This window comes from Meleagris gallopavo, chromosome 4 (assembly GCF_905368555.1).
Source record: "Meleagris gallopavo chromosome 4, MGAL_WU_HG_1.1, whole genome shotgun sequence".
In the NCBI taxonomy this organism is placed as follows: Eukaryota; Metazoa; Chordata; class Aves; order Galliformes; family Phasianidae; genus Meleagris; species Meleagris gallopavo.
Window position 1 is genome coordinate 28,227,038 of NC_139407.1, and position 24,605 is coordinate 28,251,642.

The window sequence follows — 24,605 nt, forward strand, 5'->3', positions numbered from 1 at the left end:
GGCTTTTTAGAATTCACATGTAGGTTAGCTGTAACCCTACAGCTTTCAGTTTAGCTGCCTGAGCGTCATGTGAAGTTTCATTGAAAGGCAATTTTTTATATTAAAATAAAAAATCACCCCACCTCATTTGAAGCATGCGGAGAGGCAAGAAAGCCTTTTCTGGCTTTTGCAAGCCATGTCTTGCTCTTGCTCAGATGAGGCCATCTCTCACGGGAAGGGGACTGCTGTGCTTAGCATCTGCACCGCATAGCTGGAGGGCAGGACCTCTGCCTGCCTGCAGAACAAATCAATGACTTGGCTTCTGTGCTGCTCCCCATCCACAGGACACCTTCATCGTCACCACATTGTGCACTACAACCAAAGGGACCAATTTTTAGGGGAAACCAAGAAACTTCGTTTGGCTCACTGAAGAAAAACTAGTTGCTTTGTACTGCTTTGCTCAGGCTGGCCCAACTTTTCCCTCGTCTTGCTGTATTTCAGCTTTCACCAAGCTATGACAATATCTTAATGAACAGGATGATGGGGACAAATGAACAAAATAATCTTGGAGGTGTGGGAGACCTCTACATAAGGAAGCTGTCATTACTCACATAGCAGGGAAGAAAGGGTGCAAAAGCAACCTCCCAAAAGTTCAGTGGATCATCTTTGAGCTCCTTGTTGTTGCCAGGAGCTAACAAGCCTGGGAGCCGTGGGGAAACCCAGGGTTGTGGGGTCTCTCCCAAAGTACTCAGATTTAAGCAAATGGATGCAGATTTTACCCGTGTCTATGTGTGATAAGAACCAGCTATACCAAATACGACCACATGGCTGGCGAGAGTGACTTAAAGATATGATGTTTTAGGATCATGATTAGTGGGCATGGTGGTGATGTCTGACAGCCGGAGTAGATGATCTTAGTGATCTCTTCCAACCTTTACAATTCTGCGATTCTAAGGAATGAAGAGAGGCCCTTTATGTCTTTCTTCTTGCCTTGGCTTTCTGAAAACCAGCTTGCACTTCATGCTGAAGGAAAACCAAGTTGCTTGGTTGCAGTTCACCACGTTCCCAACGCCTGTGCAGCAGGGGCTGGGAGATGTTTTGGATGATGAACATGCAAAAAAGTTCAAAATATTGTAATTTAAAAAGAAAAACATACCACCTCAGAGTCATCTGCCATACACAGTCTACTCAGCATGCGTATCAGTGAGAAAAAACTGTGAGGCTGCTTATCTCCTGATCTGTATTAGGCAGCCGAGGCATAAGCACCAGTTACTTTTTTTTTTCTTTTTTTTTCCCAAGTAGGATGGGGTAAGTATTAATACTTAAATGCCCTGAAATGTGGGAACTGCTGCTATGCAGATACCCTTTTTGATGTCACGGGACTCTTTACAGGTACTTCATTATTCTGAAACTTCTATTCCTCTGTCAAATCTACCTGCAATTGGCTGACATTTCAGGTGTTATTATGAGTGATACACAGATGTCATGATCACATAAAATCTTTCCTATAGGAAATCAGGCTTCAATAGTTTGAAGTCACTCATGTTGCTCCATCATGAGCTGTGTCTAAATCACCTTGAACTTCCGCTGATGTAGAAGAAACAAGAATTCCATGCAGTCTCTCTGAAGATGTCTCAATTTGCCTTGCATGTTTATGATTGATGCAGTCTCATTGAGATTTTTGGTGAAAAGCTGCAGAGCTTATTCAAGACTGACAGTCACAGAAGTGCCTGTATTTTAATTTGTGATAAATACTGGCATGACCATAAATATCGGTACATCTTTGAGACTGTGGAGACCTGAAATTTATACAGTCAGGGAGGGAAGTGGGAAGCTTTATCTACAGCCTTGAATTTATTCATATCTTGACTTTTCTCGGTCGCTGAGGTTCAGGGCATGTTTTATTCTCTCAGCAGAAGACTGTGCTGATCTCTGCTGTGGGGCTTCTGGCACAGACCTTTCTGCCTATTAAATTCCATTGGAAGGGGAAAAATTCAGTGAGTGCATAGAGCTGTCACTTGAGAGAATTGCCATCTTTTCCGCCATGATAAATTCATATATACAGTTCCTGTCACTTATCTAATTATGAAATTTCATCGGACATTTACTATAAGAGTGTTTTTACGCTTTCTTAGTCCTCTGTGTATAAATGGAGCTGTGATTTGCAGCGTTGCAAACACGACAAGATATTATTATTTTAAACATCATGTGAAACTTTCTTAGAATTTATATTCATCTGTCTTGTAACCAGTCACTTCCATTTTATCTTCCTGTCGCTGGAATGAACTAGGAAAGGAAATATAATTTCCCGGGGGCCTGAAAAAAATGGGGGGAGTATTAAACGCAGTTGAAATTAAGCAATTAATAATTTAGTTTTAGGCCATGAATCAACTTCATGGGATCACACAGACCATATGCAATGCTCGAAACATTAGTAGAAACAAAACACTCTGGAGGATCAGGGAAATAAAACGCTCCAAAGGGGAAGTTGCTGAACCTAATTAAACCTCAGCCTTCTGTTATCAAAATCATGCTTCCTGTTTGCAACAAATTTGCTCTGATCAGCTTGATGGAAAAATGTCATCTCACTTGACAGTTGACAGACAGCATGTGTTGCATCAGAGCTGGAGAGGAAAGCTGGGGTTAAAGCGAAAAAGACTCCATAGCTACTCATCAGAGCCCTTCCTTAAAATAAAATGTTTTAAGGTATTTTTCGATGGACACAGAAAGCCCTAGCAGATAGGCCTTGTGCCATTTTCCCCCTGCTTCCTCCAGAGGTAATTATCTTATTCCATCAATAGCACTGTCAGAAATTGGGCACATAATTCAGCATTTAAATGAACAAGCAATGTAATATTTCCTGTCTCCCACCGGCGTGTTTTGCAGCTCACATTCTTCTCTGTCACTTACTCACTCTTGATGTATGTCCTGGGTGCAGTCCTTGAATGCCTTCTCTCCCCTGTGTTTCATTACAGATGTTGGCTCCGACTTGACACCTACTTCATTTGGAGCTTTATAGGACCAGCGACCTTGATAATTATGGTAAGAACTCCTAATTAACTACTCCATCTCTCAGGTCAAGAAATAAAACTTTTGCTGTCCCTTTACTCTGTATCTTTAATTTACACAGATTAGTTTGAGAAAGGCATGTTCTTCTGTGACCCCACCTGGCACAAGCAATTAGAGGCTCGTTACAGGAGGCTCTTTATGTGGTGAAATACTCGATCAAATCAGGGAGGGGAGGGCATGTAGTACATATTATGGGCACTGCCTCGGAGCAGGTGCGCAGACAGCTTGGTTGTGCTGTCAGATGCTCAGAAGTACCAACCTATTGGATACATATAGATACCACCTACTGTCCCTGCTTTGGAACTCGAGCAAACCTTTGCGTGGATCATGCAGAAAGGGAGATCTGAGGTGAAGGGGATGTAATAAAGTCAAAACTGGAAGAGAGGTTTTATGGGGAGGGTCTCTTCACCTGCAGAAGTTGAAATTCCTGTGACTTTACAGTTAGCATGTTGCCAGCTACCACAGCAACAAGGTAAAGAACACAACTTTAGAGACAGCTGGAGTTTTCTGATACTTTAATCACTACGATATGGCTTCAATAAACCATCCTTTGTTTTGAATAGACTGGAGTTTGGCTAATGCAGCAAACCGGGCACTCACGTCAATACAGACATTGTCTCTGGTTCTCCTGCTGCTGGGGAGTATTTCAGCAGCCTTCCACACCAGGGAGGGAGCTGCATCACCAGCCAGATCTGTTGTGTTTGTTTTTCCTCTCAAACAATTCATTCACGAAAAGATATCTTCCCCTTTTCATTATGTCTGAAACCCTGGCTTGGGCTTTTGGGAACTGATTTCCAGGAACTTGTGACCCTGCTAACACTGAAGTGTTGAAACACCATCATGTCTCTTACTGAATACATCAGACTCTTTTTGTTTGCTTTGCACTGTGCTAAGCATCTTCAACAAGAATAATTTCCCTGCCCATCTCCACCAATGCACCATATTTAAAAGGTAAATTCGCAGAAGTTGCTTTTTGATTTGCTTTCAATGAGACTGGCTAAGCAAGAAGCTTTGAAAGACTTTTCACAAGCGTATACCTCTCAGACACAGATGAGCCATTAGAGAAGTGTTTTTAATTTTCTGTGACATCATTTGAAGCACTACAGTTGATGTTGGAACCTGTCCTATATCAGTAACATACACTGCTCCATAGCTTTGTAATGCTGTGGCATCCCTGCTCCACAGCCTGCAGGCTCGCTCACCTTATAAAATACTTGGAAATTTTCTGTTACTCAGTCTGTATAAAACTGTAGTGAGAGCTAATTTTCTAAAGCAACTCATCTGTTACAGAAACTGAAACTGTTGCTGATTTCTCCCTATCATGTTCTGCCATGTCATGTTGCCTTTTTTTTTCCTCCCTCTTTTTGCAGCTTAATGTAATCTTCCTTGGGATTGCTCTCTATAAAATGTTTCATCATACTGCCATACTGAAACCTGAATCTGGATGTCTTGACAATATCAAGTAAGTGGTTGTGGTTTTTTTCTTTCTCTCTGCTTCTTTCTTCCTTTGCTGTTCATGCCCCTGTTCCTCTATGATGGCATGCAAGGGAACCAACTCTGCTGACAGCGGTGATAATAAGGCACTGGATTACAGCACTGCAGAACGGTTTCTAATGGATACCAACAAGTGGCTATTGTTGAAAGAATATCTTTAAATGATTCAACTTGTGTTAGTGTTCAGTCAGTGCATTTTCCATTCAATTTTGCACGAAGGAAGCAAAGTTACGTTTGCTATCCTTGAAGAAGGTAACCTAGTCCTCTTACATAAGAGGAAATTGCACCCGATAATTACCACGTAATTACTGCCTTCTCTACAGGGAAGGTGTTGAAAGTGTTGATCATTATTATTTCTCCATGCACTGAGTGCAGCAGTCTTTCTTCTTTTCTGTTTATTTTGGCCGCTGACAGATTTAATGACCCAAATTGTCCCTGGAATCTGATTAGTTTCATCCAAGTTACTGGGGTTTACCTGGGGGTGCCTATAGCAGAGGACACAATCGCCATCCAAGTTGTGCTTACCCTTGGACTTAGATAATAATGCCTGAGCCAGGGCATCTCACTGTCTAGCAAGCTGCCTCATTACATTGATGGAATATTATTCTCCGTCACTGCTTGTTTATTCAAGTACCTCTGCCTTTAATTACTTGGTTCAGAAATACAAGTGGGATTTCAGGTGCAGCATGTGATAAGATGGGGAACCTGCTAATTAATAAAACAATCTAATGAACTTCAGAAGGAAATTGTTGGTGTCAGCGCTTTACTGCACACCTAAGAAAGCACAGTGTTGTGTGACACCACTGCAAGGCTGGTATCCATTCTCTTCTGTGGCAGGAGCTGGAGAAGAGGCGAGAGGGGAGCTTGTTAGGAATGGCTGAATGGTTGCATTGCAAGATGGTTCTCAGCAAGGTTATTGTTGATAATGTTGAGCTGCAATTGCGGATGTACTTTCGATTTAAAGTAGGTCAGTCCCTCTTTGAAAACTTCCCCAAAAAGCAAAACTTGCAGTGCCACTGGCATGCCATGGCATCAATCTACGGGGTGAAGTTTTTATTTCTTAGGCTCAACCTTGTGCATGCAGGCAAAGCTGAGTAAGGCCGTGATTTTGTGAGCTCAGGGACCTGCAGGGTATTCATCTGCTGTGTTTGTCCTTGCCTGGGTTGGGGACAGACTGCTATGTGGTGTTTCATTGTTTCTCCTGCCGTCATTTAGCTGTAAGATGAAATTGGAGGAGCAGTCCCTCCTGGATGTCCGGGTCCAATCTCAGCGTGGTAGTCTTTCATTCATTTCATACGGTCTTGGTCGAGGCGTTAAAGGAATGGTACATTTAATAGCACTAGAGACTTGCAATATGACTGACTACTCGTCATGTGTTAGTGATATGGAATTGCTTGCTGAGACAGTCTTTCTAAGGTTACCCACACAAAATCTGTCTAGAAAACATTTCAGAATGACATTTAAATTAAAAATTGGGAAAAAAGAAAACAACAACAAAAAAGCCTCCAAAGCTTTTATAGTTAAAGCAGAGATAATAATTGCCTACTGAGTATTGTTGCTTGTGCTAATCTGTAGTATCTTTGTTTAAAATGCCAGGAATTTATACAACCAGTTATATCAATTATCATGTCATTGTAAAATATTTTATGGGCTCTTTGGCAGAGGAGTGTCTATTCGTGATTTGACTTCATTAAAACATTTGGAAAACGCAAGCAATTAAAGTACTCTAAGTATGTTGCTGATACCCTTCCAAATATGTTTCTTCATTACAAGTAACTTTTTGTGTTTTTTAAAATAGAGAGAGAAAACATTATGTAAACTCAGGAGGATCCTGAGGCTCACTCCACTAAGCTTATCAAAACAAGATTTTCAGAAGTGTTTTGATTTGCAATGTGTAAGAACCTAAGCAGAAAAGAGTTAAGTTTCTAAATCAAAGGTACCTGTTTTCTCAATATCAGATATACTTGAGTTTTAACAGAGGGGAAAATTCACTTTATGAAAGCTTTTCTAGGGTTGCAAGGGACTCATCATCTCCAGAAGTCCTTTAGGTGGGATCATGGACTTTAGGTAAGAATCATAGTCTTCCTAATTCTGTGCTAATGCTGTTGCAAAATGTGGGTGTGGTACAGCAGCTCTAGAATAAAGAACAAGTAATGTTGGTTTAGAGGTGACCACAGAGATCCTTTCTGAGTTTACCTCTCTGGGTTTACAGGGTTGGTAAAAAAAAAAGACACCCAGGTATGTTTCTCTACAAGAATATTGCCTTTGGTGGCTCTCAGCATGGTTCCAGAGCACTGGATCTTGTCTTGTCAACTTATATTTAAAAAACAAACAAAACCGAAGACGTGGATTGGTGGGCCCCTTGCTGTGATCTGCATTTGACAGCTTTATGGCACATGAGGAGCTGAATGGGAGTTTGTTCTCCCAGTTCATTTCCTAGCGCTGTTCTACGTTAGGCTGTGGTGAAGCTGTTGCAACATAAATCCCGAACCAGTTCAACAACAGCAAAATAGTTGATTCCCTATGGCAACGTAAAAATAAAGGCCATAAAATATTTTAATAGGCTGTTAATAAGCGCTCCTGCAATCTGGTGCTTGCCTGTGTCACTTTAAAGGTTAGAAATACATTATGAAGTATAGAAAATAGAGAGCCAAATAACTCCACTTAAATTAATGAACTTGATAAGGGATCAGGTGTCACCTGGGATACCTTTAATTACTGCATCAACAGAAAAACCATTCAAAGGGCAGTGCCTGAACCAGATGCTGTGTGGCTGAAAGATTTGTAGGCATTGAGCAAAGTTGTAAAAATAAACTTCCCTAACCTTCAGAAACAATCTCTGTATTATTGTGCCAGCATGGGAGAATCTGACATTCCTTCAGTGGAGCACCGGGTACCCAAGAGTTACACAGCGAGAGATTCAAAGAGTAAATAGCTGGTTTACTTTTTACCCACATTATCTTTTCCAACTTAACCCAGCACTTTGGAGAAGGGCAAATCCATTGAGTACCTGCAGCCACTATATGGGTCCTTTGCCATGCTGAGAGCATCCTCCCTGTGTGGCTGGTTGGTACTGAGCCAGTTCAGTAGGCTGCACCCACTGAAAGAGTGAGGTTTGTGCCCTAGTCCTGCTGTTGAGGTGCGTGGTTTCTCACGATGGGGTTGCACTTTCTGAGAGAGAAGCTTTCTTTGGCTTTTATTTCCATATCAAACATTTCTGCATGGTGAGGAAAAGATGTGAGCTTGTGTACGTGGGTATATGCTGTTCAGAGCTGCAAGAGTTTCTGTGCCAGCTGCTGACAACAGGAGGGCAGAATAGCTGCCATTTAATGACAGGTACTGTCAACAGGATCTTTTGAAAAAGATGAGTTTGATTTCTCTCTTCAATACATTTAAACAGAAATGTTAAGAGCTTGCCCTGGGTGAGGATCTTTACTGCCTTTTAAAGATCACTTCAGTATGAAGCAGTGCAGAGAAGGATGCCAGAATTCTGTGTGCATGGGTGATATGTCTAGTATTTGACCCTGCCTCCCCAAATTCTGGGTGAGAGGGGATTTTTCATTCCTGCCTTTTCCAGTGGCCATTTGTAGGCTGGAATATTCTTCCTTCAGCCCACACAGTGATGTCAGGGCAATCCAGTGTGGCTCTCATCTCTTCATGGCTTGTCAGCAGGGACAAGTGAGCTGAGATGCGTGGCAGGAAAGATCATATTGTCTATGGTAGCCTTGCCAGTATCTTTTGTATCTCACTTGCTGCCTATCTGAGAGCGTAAATGGGGTATTGCTGGAATGGTGCAGGAGGTTGCTCATGAGCACAAACTGATCAACTGTCAACAAATGGACCCAGCAGAGCTTTGTATTGAAGGATTAATTGCTGCAGTTCTTCTGAAACTACTGGGAAAGCATGCTGCTGAAGGAAAGTGGTTCTTCTACACCAGGGACAATGCCAGCTTCTGGATGACAAGCGCTATGCCACTTGCATCTCTAGCCTAGAAGGTGGAGACTGTCAGCATATCAGTATGGTATTGATGCACTCTTGCTAGCAGATGGCTCCTTAGGAAGACATGACACCAGCTGGAATACTTTAGAGCAGCTGTGAGGTTGTTTTACCGAGATTGCTGCTGTGTAGAAGGATTTCTGGAATTGAGCAGCTCTGAGCCTCTGATTCATGCTTTTCTATCGTGCCGGGTGGATGTTAGATGTGTGAAATGTCTCACACTGTCGGAGACAGGAGTACACTGCATCTTTTTTATATTCACATTCCTGTAAGAAGTCTTATGTGACAAAGGAAAATACATCTATATGTGAGTTAGTCCAGCGTGGTTCTGAAGTTTTCCATCCATCAAACCCTTCCTGGGTGGTCAGGCATGTAGACTGGCTGCTTGCTGGACAGAGTCACCACACATCAGGCTTTCATCCGACCTCTGTCAGATGCTCCAGCATGACAAATTACCCAGGTGTTGCCTAGTGCTTAACCCTCATTCTCTGTGCAAAAAGCAGGATTTCAGATGAGCCCCCTCCTAAAACACCTTTGTGTTGTGTGACAGTGCACAGCACTTAGGTGACAGCCTCAGTCTGCAGCTATTTAAGTGTTCCTCATTAGAGACCTCAGGGCATTAATAAAGGAACAAGAAAGAAGGGGCTGTACTGATGGTAATCCAGCCATGGTCTTCACCAGATCTACTGAAATCTGCTGTCCTCTCATTGCTGTGTGGTGCATCTTGCAGTGCTGAGATTTGTTATGTTTCCCGCAGCTGCACCAGCCTTCCTGACATTCTTCTGCACTGTAGTTATGTGGCAGGGAGATTTGATTTTATTTGCTTTGGAAGAGTGACATGGAAGCTTTAGCTGCTAAGCTACATACCCACTAAAAAGTGGCTTTGTCCACTGTTGGAGGGCTTTTTCACTCCTCTTTTGTCCCATGTAGGTGCATTATTGCTTTAGCCAGGGCATAGCTTGGCTTATGCCAAGGCCACCTGGGTGCTCTTTGGAAAGCACAGCTTGTGGGGACACTTGCAAAAAGAAGTGTGTCAGGCCGTAGTCCTGGGTTTGCTGGAAAGCCTCATCCAGAGCAGTTGAAACCTGCCCAAAAGTCATCCAAGAAATTCAGTTTTCTTTCTTGCAGACGGGGATAAGCAGTCTCTTAGCGGGGAGCTCCTTTTGTTTCTAAAGAGGCAGTATTAATTAGGGGCACCTTGCAATGGTTTAATCCTGGCACTGATCATTGTGGTTTTATTGCAGCTTTCTTCATTCTTGTGTAAACATGCTCCCATCCCTTCTTCTTCAATAAAAGGATATGTACTCCAGCAAAAATGTAAGATTCCCTTCAAAACATTTTTATTCCAAACACGCAGGAAGGAATCTTTTTTGGTACTGTAGCTGGATTCACAGAAACACATGCTGAAATCCCATTAACGTGGATGATGCAGAAATGTCCTACACTTCAGAAATCAATTCCACTCCCTAGTCCCTGGATGACCAAAATGAGCCCCCCTGGGTTCACTGGCAGCCACGGGAGCTTCATGTGGGCTGAGGCTCAAGGCACACAGTACTGATTTAATGGATAACTAAAAAAGTATATGTTCTCTTCAGTTTTTGAATTGAAGAAAGCCGATTTGTCTCAGCTGACTTCAGTAATTATTTTCTCTCACTTGGATTTATTCCACAGTGAATAGCTGCATTTCTCATCTGATAATTTTCCCTCCAAGAAATACAGTCAGTAGTCCTGGGGGCTGTCATAGACTCCACCACTGAAACCCAAGCTCAAGAAGAGGTGCTGGGAGAGGGGAAATACCATTTGTCGTGTCCTCAAGCACCAGGAAGCAGGTTAACCTGCAACGCTACCCTAGTTGAGGATGCTTGTTCTGATAGCAAGACACCAATGTATCTTGCAGGCATTGTGCAGTGTGTCTTAAGCAGGCATTTAGCTTCCCAAAGGGCACCCCTTTGCATCAAATTCAGGCCTGATTTTCAGATCATGGAGTTCTAAGGAGAGCTAATGGCAATGAAGAACTTCACTCTCAATGCCACTTGGAGTTTACAGTAAGCCTTGCATTGGTAAACCTTTCTTTTTTTTGTTTCTTGGAGCCTTAGCTCCCAAATTAAACATGACTCACCATACTCCTCTTTCTTTTTCTTTTTCCATAAGAGTCTCTTGGTCATGGGCTTACAGAAACAAATCTGAGAATGTGTGATCTAAAAGCAAAAAGCAGGAGCCAAATGAAAAAACTCAATGTTCATTACTGCTGTATAAAACTTTACAGAGCCGAATCTGGGCTTTTTCAGGGAGTCTGGCCTAGGCAGGGAGAGACAAGGGAAGTTACATGCTGTACACAAAGTTTGTCATGCTGGGAACTAGGGTCAGGCGTACTACAGCATCAGGCACAAAGATGAGAAGCCCCTGTTTCATGATGTGCCTCCTTTTCAGCTTCACAAACATTTCCATATCCTTCTCTCCCCATATGTTGTATGGGTGTAAGTGATTATCTGCTCATTTTCTTGCTTCTCAACATATGTATTTTATTTAAAGAGACATGACTAATTCCATCCTCCAGATTAGCTTGTTTCTTAAGTCCTGTGGGCTTTCTTAAGTCATAAAAAACTCCTCATGAGGAGTTAGGTATGAAATTTAAAATAAAGGTTAAATAGAACTTCCAAAAATCATCTGCTGAACTGTTTAAATGAAATCCTTGATTTAACACAGCAGTATTGTGCTGGCAGGAACAGAGGGTTACCAATCTCATTTTATTTACTCAGCTGATTGAAATGCAGAAAAAGTAAACATCCTGGGTTTGGTGCAGTGAGGAACGAGTTAGGTTTTGAAAATGCAAGATGCCTTCTCCTGCAGCAGGAAGTGCTTGCTTTACTGATACAGGCAAATAATTTACAGTGGGTATCCTTTTGCTAAAAGGAGGTTCTTTTGTGCTTTTAGATGTTAAAAATAAATAAATAAGTGAATGTAGAGGGACAGCAAGGATTACTTCATATTTTTGTACTGAGATTTGGTCAACTCATCTGCTGGCTTCTGGATCTTTGATTTTCAGACACTGCAACTTGGAAATAGTTTGTGACGCTGAAGGGTTTGGAATCTAATCGCATTAGATTCACATGGGGGACTGGACTTGCAGAGCAGAAGCACTTTAATCCTTCTTTACTTCTGGCTTTGTAGCTGCCTAGGAGCACACAGAGTATGCAGCACAGTGTAGGGGTCCAGCTCTTAGAAGCCTGCCCAGCCCAGCGTCTGGGTATGACAGTGGATGCAGAAGGCCCAATCCTGTACCTTCAGCATCCTCAATTGCCACTGAAGTAAGAGCTGAAGGTCTGTGTTACCTCGTGGGATGGCATCCCTTCCTTCTGCAAAACAGCAGATTGGGCAATAAGGAGGGAGAGGCGCTGATGTGCACCCATGCTGAACTCTGTGCAGGTGAGATGGGGTATGTATGTTGGCTTGAGTGGTAGAAAGGTACATGGAGTTTGAAACATAAGTTAGTGAGTACAAAGGAGGTTACAGGATCCACAGTGAGCCTCGGTTAAACATGACCTGAAATCCTGACTGGTGCATTACCTACAGCTCAGTGTTAAATAAAATTGCAGTGCTGTAAAGAGCAGACTTTCTGCTAAAATTTTCATTATGGCCCTGCTAACAGAGTAGCAAGACAACTTGAATGGGCAACTAAGAATGGCACATTGAAACTTTTCCTTCCCAGCCAGCTGTGCTGCATGCTGCAGTTTTGGACTCCTTTAACTTCTGGACAGCAGACTGAGAACACATCAACACCAGAGATGCCTTTCAGAAAGGAACCATCCTTTTATTCCCAGTTCAGGAAAGGAAAACCTGATAGTAGGAAATAACCAGAGCTCCTGAGCCACTGCTTGGGCCTAGTAAATACTAGCACAGCATTCTCTGTCACTGCAAGACTTCAGCAGTTTTTTGATTTGATTTTTTTTCTTTTTTTTGTAAGTATGGCCAAGTGATCTGGATACTTCTGAAAATGAGGCATAGCTTTTTCTCTCCCTTGGGAAATCTCCCACCACACAAAGTTTAGGAGCTCAGGCTATGATCTTTGTGTCCCATATGGCTTTGAGAGCTGCAAGAGCTGCAGTCCATTAGTATGATGCATTCATCAGCCCAGTGGTTGGCTTCACAACTTCCTGGACCTTGTCCAGAAAGTGCTGTGCTTCATAGTCCTGGTGGTTAGCACAGTGCTGCTTCTATGTAACCTTCATCTACCTCTCTGCATGAGCAAACTTTTAGCAGGCAGCCTAAAGCAAACCCAGCAGAACCACTTGAAGTTGCTGCACATTGCACAGAATGAAGTACTTACAAGCTTCCTGCCAAGAGAAGATATAGCACATTTGTATTTAGTCAGGGTGTGGGGTTTGTGTGCACCCCAGAGACAGAAATCCTGCTATGCTGTAAAAACATCAGAGATTGCACTTCTATCTGCGTGCCTTTCTTGCCCACTGATGTTGATTGCAGCATCAGATTCTGTTTGTTGCTTTCCAGTGCTCCATGAGTTTTTTTGCAGCACTGTTTGGTTAATATCTGACTGTTTTGGCTTTGGGTTTTGCCTCTTTGTCTATGGCTTTTGTGATGGCTGTATTAATGTCGGATGGTGATTGTAAAGCACTAATCTTTCCACTGACAGGTGTCATCCTTTAAGAAGTTGAGAAAAAAATCCATCAGTGGTTATTGATTTGAGAGAGTGTTCTGGAAGATATTAAATACCTCAGGTCTTTCTGTGAACCCATAAATCATGATTATTGTTTTAAAAGGCCGTACATTTTAAGTATTTTGTCAGCAAGCCCTGCCTGTGCTGATTGTGAAATATAAACGTGTCTAAAGGCTTTGCAGAATCTGTATGGTGTGGAAACAATCAGATATGTGGTTACACATTAGCGTGTTTTGAATAATCATGGCGTACCTTTGCAAAGTTAGGAGAAAGGAAATAAGCAGGCTAAGTAATTCAGAGGGTAATTAATTACTTAGAGAAAATTAGACGAGCTCAACAGAATTGCTCTTTCCAATTGCAATAATGAAGAGCAAATCTCAGAAAGCGAGCCATTACTTCTCTGGGCAAGTTTAGAGGGATAAGAATGGTACTCCTGCCTTTGATGAGTGAAGACAGACGTAGGCCACCCCACCTGATGGGCTGGGGCATCACGCAGGGCTGAGAGAGGGTGTGAAGCTAGGGATTTCTTCTGCAAAGGAAACTGAAAGGCACACAGCCCCTTGCATATGGGCAAGCCAGTCTGCCTTCAAAACAAGACCCCACAAATGAGCACCAATGGGCTGGGGAGAAATGGAGGCCTATCATCAAAGCAAAGCAGCTAGAAGACAAGACCCGGGAATTATTGCTTGAATGTTGTTGTGCCAAGCATCAGTGGCCTGAGGAGGGTGATTAGAAAAAGATTTGGCTTTGTGCCACTTATGTGGTAACTTTGTCACAAAATGTGAAGACAAATCCTTTAAGCACTCTTCTACTGCTTGCTATTGATTTTTCTCCACATGAAGACGCTCCTTCACTAATTAGCAGTGAACCCGTCTGCTTTATGAGGGGAGTTCTGGACTTTCCAGCTACTTCCTGTAGATTTTCAGTTCAATAAATCAATTTTTTCTAATCCTTGAAACTTAAAAAAAAAAAAAAAAAGGCAAAGAAAACAAACATCCCTATTGCCTCATATTGGTAGACAGAGGGGAGACAATAGTATGCTTTATTTTGTGTCACGCTGGTGCTTGCCTTCAGGAAACATCTGTCTCTGTACTTTATTTATGCCATACTTAAATGAATTCTGTGGGCATTTCTGAATGCATTAGATGGTGCGCATCATCCATCTATTTTTATTTGTGTTTCATCACTCATAACAGCTACTAAAGGTTCTGTTCGCCATGCCATCACTTTGGCATTTTTCACTCACTAGCCAAAGCATGTATTTTGTGGCCTGAGCTCTGAGTCCACATGCTTACTCCATTCTGTCCTTTTCCTGATAACAGAGATATGTGAAAATACTTCAACTTCTCAAAAGAGTGATAAATTAGAGTTAGTTTAACCATAAAGGGTTGAGTAAAATGATAGCGTGTGAAAGTGTGAATTGTTACATAGGTCTTTATTAAATGCATTGTTTTACTCTAAATCTGGCTCAAATACTATTCTTTGTTAAATTTAAAAAAGCTCTTTTGAAAATAAGAAAGTATTGTTCTTATTAACATATGTTCTTTTTAAATGAGAGTTGGATAGCTGCTTTCTGATAATAGTCATCATTGATTCAGAAGCATTTTAAGACGTGTATAAATTCTTGCCTTACTGTTCCTGCTGCAAAAAATAAATAAATATAAATAAATAAATAAATAAAAATAAAAAATGAAGGCCTTGATAAACCAGGATGATGCTAATTTACATACATGGAAGTGGCTTGCACTGTAATATATAATTCACAGATTTTCTCTGCCCCTATACATATTCTGGCAATTTGATCACCTTGTGTCAATAAGGTACATGTTGTGTTTTTAAAGATAGGCAGTGAAACAGATTTCCAAGCTTCTGTCTTTTTAGTTTGCAGTTTAGAAAGCAGCTTAGGATGCATTATCTTTGAAATTCCTTAAGCATCTAAACAAGCGTATAAGTAGATAATCTAAGCAACTTAAAAAAAAGAAAAAAAAGAAAAAGAAAATAGAAGATAATACAAACAATCCTTTCTCATAATTAAAGCAGAAAGTACTTTGGGAAATTGAAAGACATCTAACTTAAATAAGATTTTGAAAGAATTTCACATGATGTGTAATTAACCCTAAGAAGTCTTTTCCCCAAGGTAAAGTCAGGGCTTTTTTAAGATTAGAAAATGGATTCCGTATTTATATGGTTTGGTAGACCATCCACTATCCATCATCTAGATTGCAAAGAAACACAAGGGGGTAAAGTAGGATTTTCAGGGTTACAGAAATAATACAGTCACTAAAGATCAGCTTTTTAATTTCAGGCATTTGAAAGTAAAGTCCTCGCCTAAGCAATCCTTCGGATTTCTTCCATAATTATTAGAGAAATGTGTTTCTTCAGGGAGTGACAAAGACTCACCTGCTATAAGTACCTGTTCTTATATGAGACAAATTGCTTTTTGTGGGTCCCAGTTTCCAGGAATCAGAGCTGCTAGTAAATGGGTTGAATCCCTTGGTTACTTCCAGGAATTGGGAAGAATTTATCCAAATCAGTTCTGGAGAACCCATTGTAGCTCCAGCCTCTCTGGCTGCATTAGCTTAGGTTTTCCAAGGATTTATGCTTCAGCTATTATTTGCGTGCACTGTTTGTAAATATAATCTCAGTTTTTCAATAAGCAGCTACATTTTCCCCTGAGCTAAGACTGTTCCAAGGCTTTTTCTTGTCTAAGAGATGGTTTTTATGTACTGCAGATAATGACACAGTATTAATGCAGCACTGATAGATTTCACAGACTTTACCTGGAAAAAAACACTCTGGAGTAATTTTTGTGAGACTGGAATTGTTGCTAACACAAGAATTAAGCTTCTTACAACACTTCAGTTGGTAAAGTGAAAAGGAAAGATATGTATTTCATGAGAGATGTAAGAGACTAAGTCTTTCAGGCCATGCATGTAGGGATTTGAAGTGCTTAGGAGTTGGGTGTTTGAATATCTCACTTCTTCAAGCACCCACTTGCTTTAGGCATTTTCCTAGGCACAACCACATCCAAATGGGTTGGAAATGGGGCACAAACTGCTTGGGTGTTTTTGACAGTTCTCCCCAGCATTAACCTCAAGCTAAAAAGCAACCTGAGTTTACTGAGTTGTCTTGAAGAAAAGCTATTGCAGTTCACTGGGAAGACTTGGTGAGGCTCTGGACAGCAAAAATAGGGCAAAAAAACATTATCTAATTCTCTCTTCTTAAAAGCTATCACCAGCAACATTTCAACAGTAAAATCTTTACCATAAAAACCAGAGGGGTTTGAACAGCATCATACAACAAGCTGGGATGGGATGATTAGTTGCATTGTTGCAACTAATAGGGAACTGCTACCCCATGCTGCTGGTTGTGCCTTGTCATCCTCTGCAGGACCATAATCTTGGTGGCCACATATTGAAATGGCATGTATTGCCATGAGGCAGCTTGGATATTCTTTCAGAGCTAGCTGATGTGACACAAGATGTAAGGCAATCAGCTTTCAGTGTGACAGCTGATAACAAGGGGGAAACCCTGCAGGGACAGCAGCCCAGAAAGCTGAAGGAGCTGGCTAGATGCTGGAGCAGAGCTGGGGGTTCCATCAGTGACTGACAAGGATGGAGGCAAGTTCAGGCCCAGGATGCTACAGCTCAAGCTGGAGTAGTGCTGTCATTGACACTGGGACAACCACCTATCTCCATGGTGTGGCCTCCTGGTGCAGATGGGCACTGTTGAGGCCAGACATAGGTTTATGTGCCAACTTCAGCAGAACTGTCTGCTCACATGCTAATGCATAAAGCTCTGAAAGCTGCTTATGATCTCCTTACAACCTACATAATGCTTTTTTTTAGTCTACAAGACTACTGCTCATCGACTTGTATCTCACTGCTCAGCGTGGGTTTAGGGCAAGTGATAAAAGAGTGACTGGATCAGCCCATAAAATGATATTTTCCTTCCTGTCCCAAAGACTGTGGGTGACCATGCCAGGTTGAGGCTGGGACTGGCAGATCTTGAAGCCATTCTCTCAAAAGGAAGAAATGCTGTAGTTTGACTAGTGTGTTGGGAGTTACGCTTATGAAAAAGAGCAGTCAGGAGGTTCCAGTAACACACTGCAATGTATCAGGTGGAGAGTACTGGAAGTCCAGTGAGATTTTATCTTCTGGATGTGTGCAAGCTTTCTGTGTAGCTATACTGGAATTCCAAAGATAGTCTTCTTCAGTGAGAACCAGGCTTTTTAACAGAGATTTCAAAGTCAATTGACAGTTGCATGACCAGTGTCAGAGCCAAGTCAAGGAGGGCTGGCTGCAGCTCGCAGCTGGTCATGCTCGCTTCCATGTGCAAAGCCATACTCGGTCACAGGGCAGTGAGCCAGACTGGCTCGCATGTACCAAGCATATCTGATGATACGTGATGCTCTTTGCTTTTGTTTTGGTGGTGGCTGATGGGAGAAGGGAGGGGGGATGAGCAGCAAGCTATATTCTCTATATGTCATTATATTTCTAAGTTTGGTGTTCTTGTCTTTATGTCTACGCATTCTTTAGCTATGAGGATAACAGACCCTTCATCAAGTAAGAATGACCTGAATGGCTGATAAATTTCATTTATCAGTGTGGTCCCATGAACCAGCTGTCAGATCAATATTGAAAAATCATTAAAGCTTCTGTCATTCACATTTGAGGCAGAAGAGCAAACTGTGCAGAAAAATGGCCAGGCATGCATACAGCTAACGTGCAGAGTAAATATTCTGCATATGTATTGCCAACCAATTGCTACTATATTGGCTGTATATTCTTTGATTGGGCGTTACTTGAATTCAAGAGAACATTCTGAAGTAATGGTGTTTAATACAGACTTGTTATACCAATAGCAACCTACCGGTCCACTGTGCTCCAGCACTGAGAGTGCTTTGTGGTAATGTAAATACAGAAGAAAATTTTCAGAAAAGTGCATGAGCGATAACCCACGTGATTCCCATTCTGGCTGATGGGTGCAATGCAAACTACTCTGTATTCAGTGGATAATCTCCTTCCACAGTGGAGTACCCAATTATCTCTAATTTTCAATTATACCAAAACATTATATGTTTGTTTCTTTATTGTTACAAAATTGCACTATGGAAAAGAGAAATTGTGGAAAACCAACAGCAAGTCTGTACAAAGAAAAACAAAAACCGCAAACAAGCCACACCAGAAAAAAATCCTGCAAAGCAAGCCAAAAATTCTCAGAAATTACATGCCTTAGGGCATCCGTGCTTTCTCTCTTGCAACCAAAAAGCAAAGCACAGTAACACAGAATAAAAGCTGACCAACCTTGCAGTAGACTTTCAGTTTGTTCTTCTGGTGAAGAGTCCTTTGTGTTCATTCCTGCAGCACCATTCCCATATTCTTTTTCATTTCTTGATTCTTATTTTTCTGCAAGCACGGGATGGAGCCATTCAAAGTAATCTCCATGCCCTCTTTATCTCCAGGTCTGTTTTCTGAAGCACAATCCTGTATCTCGTACAGTTTGCACTGTTGGGGGTCTTCTAACCCAAAGATTCCTTTCCATCACTGAAGGTAGCATATTTCCACTCTCATTGCTCAATAATTGTTTCACACATCTGCAGCCTAAGGCTCTTTAATTGGGTTCAAGAGTTGGCTGCAGTGCAGGGCAGAATAGTTTCCTGATATTCTGTGGATCGTTTTTAAAAGTCTTTGTAAATGGAGGAACCTTTTAATTGTGATGAGAAAGAGAAGGGACAGGAAAAAAAATAACGTATTTTTCACTTCATTTGTTTTTGGTGTTTTTTGTTTTGTGTTTTTTTTTTTTAATTAAGAACATAAAAAGATTTGTATTTTTAAAATTGGCATGTTATTAAGATTATAATGTGCTCTCACTGATGGTGGAATCACAGGGAGAAAAATATACCAAATGGTGAATGCTGTAAACGTTATCTAGTGTTTACCTTTCCAAAGGATTTTGAGAATGCATTTTCAATTTGCATCATGCTAAATATTTATTAGCAGGATTGGCTGGAAATGCTTCAAAGGAACTGTTCTGGTCTGATAGATACATAATAGTGATTTTTAAAGAACTGCCTAAGTAAGCAGTTACCTTGGGGAGCTCTTCTGGCCATGTGCTCAGAAAATACATATTTTATAAACTCCAGTGAAAGGAATATTGCTTTATTTTCATTCTAATACCTAAAGAAAAACAACAGTAAACATTAATAGAACAGCAGTGTGCTTCTGCTTGCAACAAGCCCTGCTAAAAGCAAGGGGATTCAGAGCTGCAGTTGCTGTGGAGTCTCAACAGGGGAGACTGTCAGTCTGCCCTGCACTGAGCTTCTTTTTCCTCTGAGCTATTGCTGCTTCATCTTTCTCTCCCCTACCCCATGCCCTGCCTAGGAGAGAGCAACCCAGATATTCCCAGACCCCATTCATGTTTCTACAGGGCTGGAGCATCCCAGTTAACCAAAACATAGGCAGATTGTTCCATGAGCCTTTTGGTAGCAGCTGGAGCTGCTTCAGGCAGTCAAAGAAGCAGAGAGATTGGCTGGCTGCAGGCTTATCTGCTTTGGAGAACCAAAGGGTTAATGGTGAGGAAGGGGTGCAGAAGTGGGCATCACTGATTGGTATCATTACGTTCATTTTTATGATGTAGTACTACCTGCTTGTTTCTAGGGAAGAGGAAAGAATCAAGATCATGAGGGAAAGGTCAAAGAGATGCTCACAGAGCTGCTTGCTGTGCAGCTGTGTCTCCCAGCTGGTAGCTGGTTCTCTCCCCTATGCGGCAGCCATTCTCATGAAGTGAAGATAACTAAGCACTTGCAAACTGAGGTTGGTGGTTAGGAGCAGGAGCCGGTCCTCCCTCTGCCCCCGTGCTGCTTTCCACACTACCTCTTTTTCTGGTATAGGAAGATCAGCCTCTGAGAAGTCAATTTAGCACATGATTAACTGTTATTTAGCGGGGAAATGTGAAATGTTTCCCCTGCCCTCCCAGCCTGCCTAAAATCCAACTGAAAAAAGATATGCAACAGCAATCTCATGGGCCAGGTGCTCTGGTTGTCCTTGGCCTCTCCAAGGAGTAGAGAGGCACCATTACCCTGAGCAGAAAGAGGGTTGGATGCTGTCTGTCCTTGCAGAAGCTTGCTGGGACAGAGTTTGCTGTTGGAGCAGACATGGTGTGTGGGCACATATGCGCATGTCTGTATTTTCCTTCACCGTGGAGCAGTGTGAAGCAGTGTCAGAGAGCGTCCTTGCAAGGAGCTAATCTGGCAAGTACCTGCTTGTTGTAGTTTGGCTGGCTCTCTTATGGGAGACCAGCTAAAGGGCAGCAGTAAATGTGTCTTGGTGGTAGTGTAAAGAAGCTAATCTAGCTAGCGCTCCTGCCCCAGGCAAACCAGTGGCCGTTAAAAAAGTGACATTCAGAGTTGTTTTGGTTGGTTTATTTTCCTTTTTTCCTGCCATTTACAGAAACGGCATCTACATTGTGTCATATACATAAACATTGCTTTTACATTAAACAAATGGGGAAAAAAAGCCAGAAACACTGCAGACGCTTTGGTTATGATGAATTTCCATTTTCATAACATTTCCATTTCCGTATATTTACTCAAGCTCGAAGACTTGTAATCTGCATCCAACTGAAGACAAAAATCCCTACAGCTCATTTTGATGTGCTGTTTTCTTTTTGCCAAAACCATGGCCAAAGCTCTCCCTGTTTGCAGACATGTGCCACGTTTTATAGATGAAAGACCAATCCCTTTCTTTTTCTTTTTTTTGTTTCTTCTAACAGGTCCTGGGTGATAGGTGCGATAGCCCTGCTCTGCCTATTAGGACTGACCTGGGCATTTGGACTCATGTATATTAATGAAAGCACAGTCATCATGGCCTATCTCTTCACCATATTCAATTCTCTGCAGGGAATGTTTATATTCATTTTCCATTGTGTCCTCCAGAAAAAGGTAAGACAGACAGTTCTCAGCAGCACAAGCAGTGGTAACAGTGTGTTTTGTTGCCTAACAACCACAGCATAGCGTTGTGCATGTGCCCTGAATTCAGATTGAGCAGATTTGTCCCTGTGTGCCTAATAGGGGTGGTATTTAGAGTGGAAACTGGCAGGTGCAGGGGAATGAGGCGATAACGAAGATATGTGGCAATGGCATTTCAGCAGCCAGAGTGCTAGCAGTGAGCACATTGGAGGCAGCACACCAGGCAACTTGTGCTTTGCAGGGCTTTGCGATAGCAAACCTGCAAAAGGGCTCTGCCTGCTGTTGGCCAGATTCTCCTTTTCCTTACACCAGTGTGAGGCATAAGTGGCACCACGAGCATCCAGAGGGTCCTTGTGTGTCACAGCAAAATGGGGCTATACATCTTCATTTGCAGTGCTTGCAGGAAACAGCCCCTTTCTGTAGCAGTATGTATTGGAGAAAGTATGTAGCGGGCTGCTTGTCCCACTTTTTTAAGAGCAGAAGGACCCATGCTCTGCAACAGTTTGCTAGCTTTTGCATAGCTTGGTCATAATGTGGGTTTTTGAAAATCTTCCATGCACAGTAAGTACTTCTTGGGGGAACTTGAAATATGCCCCAATTAATATTGCGAGGTAACAGTGGAATAACTTAGGTAAACCCCAGTTGGAAAAAGAGAAATAAAAATCTCTTCATGCATATGTAGATCAAATTTACAAACTTTGACAGTCAGTAATAAATATTTTTAAGAACCATTTTATTCTCCACTGGAACTCAGTAGTGCATATCTCTCTCAGTCTGTGCAAACCTACTGATAATTGTTGATGTACATCTTGGTTTCACAGGCCAAACTCTATATCCAAGATAAGCATATAGAAGAGTTTACATGTGGATACATCTGAGTCCCAATCTGTCAATGTAACTAAGCTGCCTCAGTCTCCAGCACAGCATCCCATCATGGCACTGTACCCTCCTTGGCTGTCAGGGTGCTCACTAGGCATTCAAATCCCTTGTGCCATTCTGCCTCAAGCCAGTCTATGCTCTTAAACCACCACTGATGCCATTGGGGTTGCTCCTGATTTACAACTTCATAGAGGAGAGGAGAGTATAGCCAGTACCTAGCTGTGGGGGGATACATCTCTCCAATCCGAGAGCTGAAAGAGGAATGGTTTGAGAGGGGAAAAAAAAAATCCTATCTATCATGGACTAGAAAATCAGCAGAAAGCTGCAGAGAGGCAAGCAGTGGGTGGCTAATTAAAGCAATTGAATTATTTTCCCTCAGCAAAGGATTGATTAGGCACTCGAGCGTATTGGGCACTCGTGGTATTGTGTTTGTCTCAGGCTCTTAAGGAAAAGCCTAATGAAAAAGCTGTAATTTGCTGTTTAAACAGTTGTTCTGCAGAGTTTTCAAATGCTCATATATGGTCTAGAGAAATTTTGCAGCTAACTGTGTGCTCCAAGTAATCACAACTGGTATTTTAGTCATGTGTGCATTATTATTTTTTTTCATCAATGGGCAACATGACCTGCTTTTGGTTTTTCAGTGCAACGTGTTCATTTTCAGCCTAGCCCCATTTACTTTCTGGGTGTTGTTGCCTATTAAAATCACACCTACGCAGACGTGAAGCTCAGTCAAAGCCCAGTTCCTGCCCTGGCACAGCTCAGCATAGTTCCCATGAAGGTGACATTGCTTTCCTGCAGGTGAAGAGGTGGCCAGGTTTGCCTGCGGTGCATGTTTAAAACATGCCTGGCACAGTGCTGTGGAGAAGCAGGCTCTAGCTGCCCCTACAGACTGAGAATACAGTCTCTAGGACTACTGGCTGTACGGTTTCCTCAAATTTCAGTTTAACTGCAAGAAATATATATATATATATATATATATATATATATATATATATATATTTTTTTTTTTTTTGAAAAAAAATCAATAGCTCTTATATGTTTCTTTTGGAATCTTTCTTTTTAGTCCCCTGCCAGAAGCAATAACTTTTAGTACCTTGATGAGCCAATATGCCAGTTTACATCAAATCTATGAGGATATTAATTTTCAGTCATAAATAGTGTATCTGTAGTTTCTGCAGTGTTCCTTTGATGTGCCTCAGAGGTAGCTACAACTGACTGGTGTCAATGAGCAGCTTTGCCAGATAAAAGCAGTCCCTTACGCCCTCATAAATGGTGAGCTAACACTGCAGGAGCAGTCAGCTGCAAGGTGTAATAGGCTCATTTCCCACAATAGCTATCGTTTTAATGAACCACCAAGGAAAAATCAGCAGCCATGTTGACAATTTTAAGGCTGTGGGTTGGAGGAGGAGCTACCCACTAACCACCATTACTGTTTTCTTGGCCAGGTACGTAAAGAGTATGGAAAATGCCTGCGCACACATTGCTGTAGTGGGAAAAGTACAGAGAGCTCTATTGGCTCAGGAAAAACCTCGGGGTCACGGACACCTGGAAGATATTCCACAGGCTCACAGGTAACCCATGCTTCTTGTCCTTGCCCCAAGGCTCGGCATTTCTGCATCAATTTCCATGTTGGGTGAGAAGCTCTCCTCCGTGCCTCACCCTCCAGCAAGTTTGGTAGGAGCCCAAGAACCTGCCATAGAGCTACCTCCTTTGCAGCTGCAGAGATTTCCCCTTTCCCAGACCTGAATTTGACATGGTTGCTTCTCTTGGGATGTGTTTGCAATTAGTGCCTCTCCAAGAACCTTCTGAATAATTGCAATGAGCACAAAAAATCCACATTTGCCATTCAGAGGCAGGTGAGTGCTCATAGCCTGAGCTATTCTGCCTGCTGTCCGTGGAGATCAGGAGCATTTTGTTGGCTGTACTGCAACCCAGCATGTCCTTTAATTGCCATCTCAAGGTTGTTGTCACTGTGATCACCACATACAGAAATCATAAAATAACAACTGTTTTTCTTGCTTAAGAAAGAAAGAAAGAAAAAAAGAAAGAAAGAAAGAAAGAAAGGCTACAAGAGTGCTGCAATAGCCTTCGTACTAAAAAGGCTTACTTTTTGACATTCAGTGGTTTGATCAGTTCCATTACCTCACTTGATTTTCCTCAGCTTCTCTCTTAAAGTAATCCTCTGGGACCAGATTATCTCATTTAATCACAGGATTTGTTATGTTTTGGTCACCTAAGTTTCATATTTTGTGTAGCTTGTACATTTAGTCATTTTCAAGCTGACTTGTATGTACAGATACAGATTTATGGAAGGACGGTTCATATAAAATGAAGAAGCTTACTTCTTAATCAATAGAAACTAAATACAAATTTATTCAGTATTACTAATGGAAGTAATTATATGTGACAGTTCAGCCATTAAACTATGAAACACATGCAGTGAATACCAGTTTATAACCTCCCAGGAAAACACATTTTGTGATTTATGTCTTGGAGCAAATTGTTATTTATTTTCAATGGCTTCCAAAATGTCATCCAAGAACT

General features: G+C 41.8%; 1 protein-coding gene across 7 annotated transcripts in view; it reads left to right on the plus strand.

The window, feature by feature from the left end:
- Positions 1–24,605, plus strand: part of ADGRL3 (adhesion G protein-coupled receptor L3) — a 490,337-nt gene that overhangs the window by 432,507 nt on the left and 33,225 nt on the right. For all 7 annotated transcript variants that reach the window (XM_085222627.1, XM_085222629.1, XM_085222628.1 and 4 more), the window contains 4 exons: positions 2,955–3,021; positions 4,419–4,510; positions 20,987–21,155; positions 23,507–23,632. In XM_085222627.1, the coding sequence (XP_085078753.1) occupies positions 2,955–3,021; positions 4,419–4,510; positions 20,987–21,155; positions 23,507–23,632 (454 nt within the window). The remainder of the gene's footprint in view (positions 1–2,954; positions 3,022–4,418; positions 4,511–20,986; positions 21,156–23,506; positions 23,633–24,605) is intronic.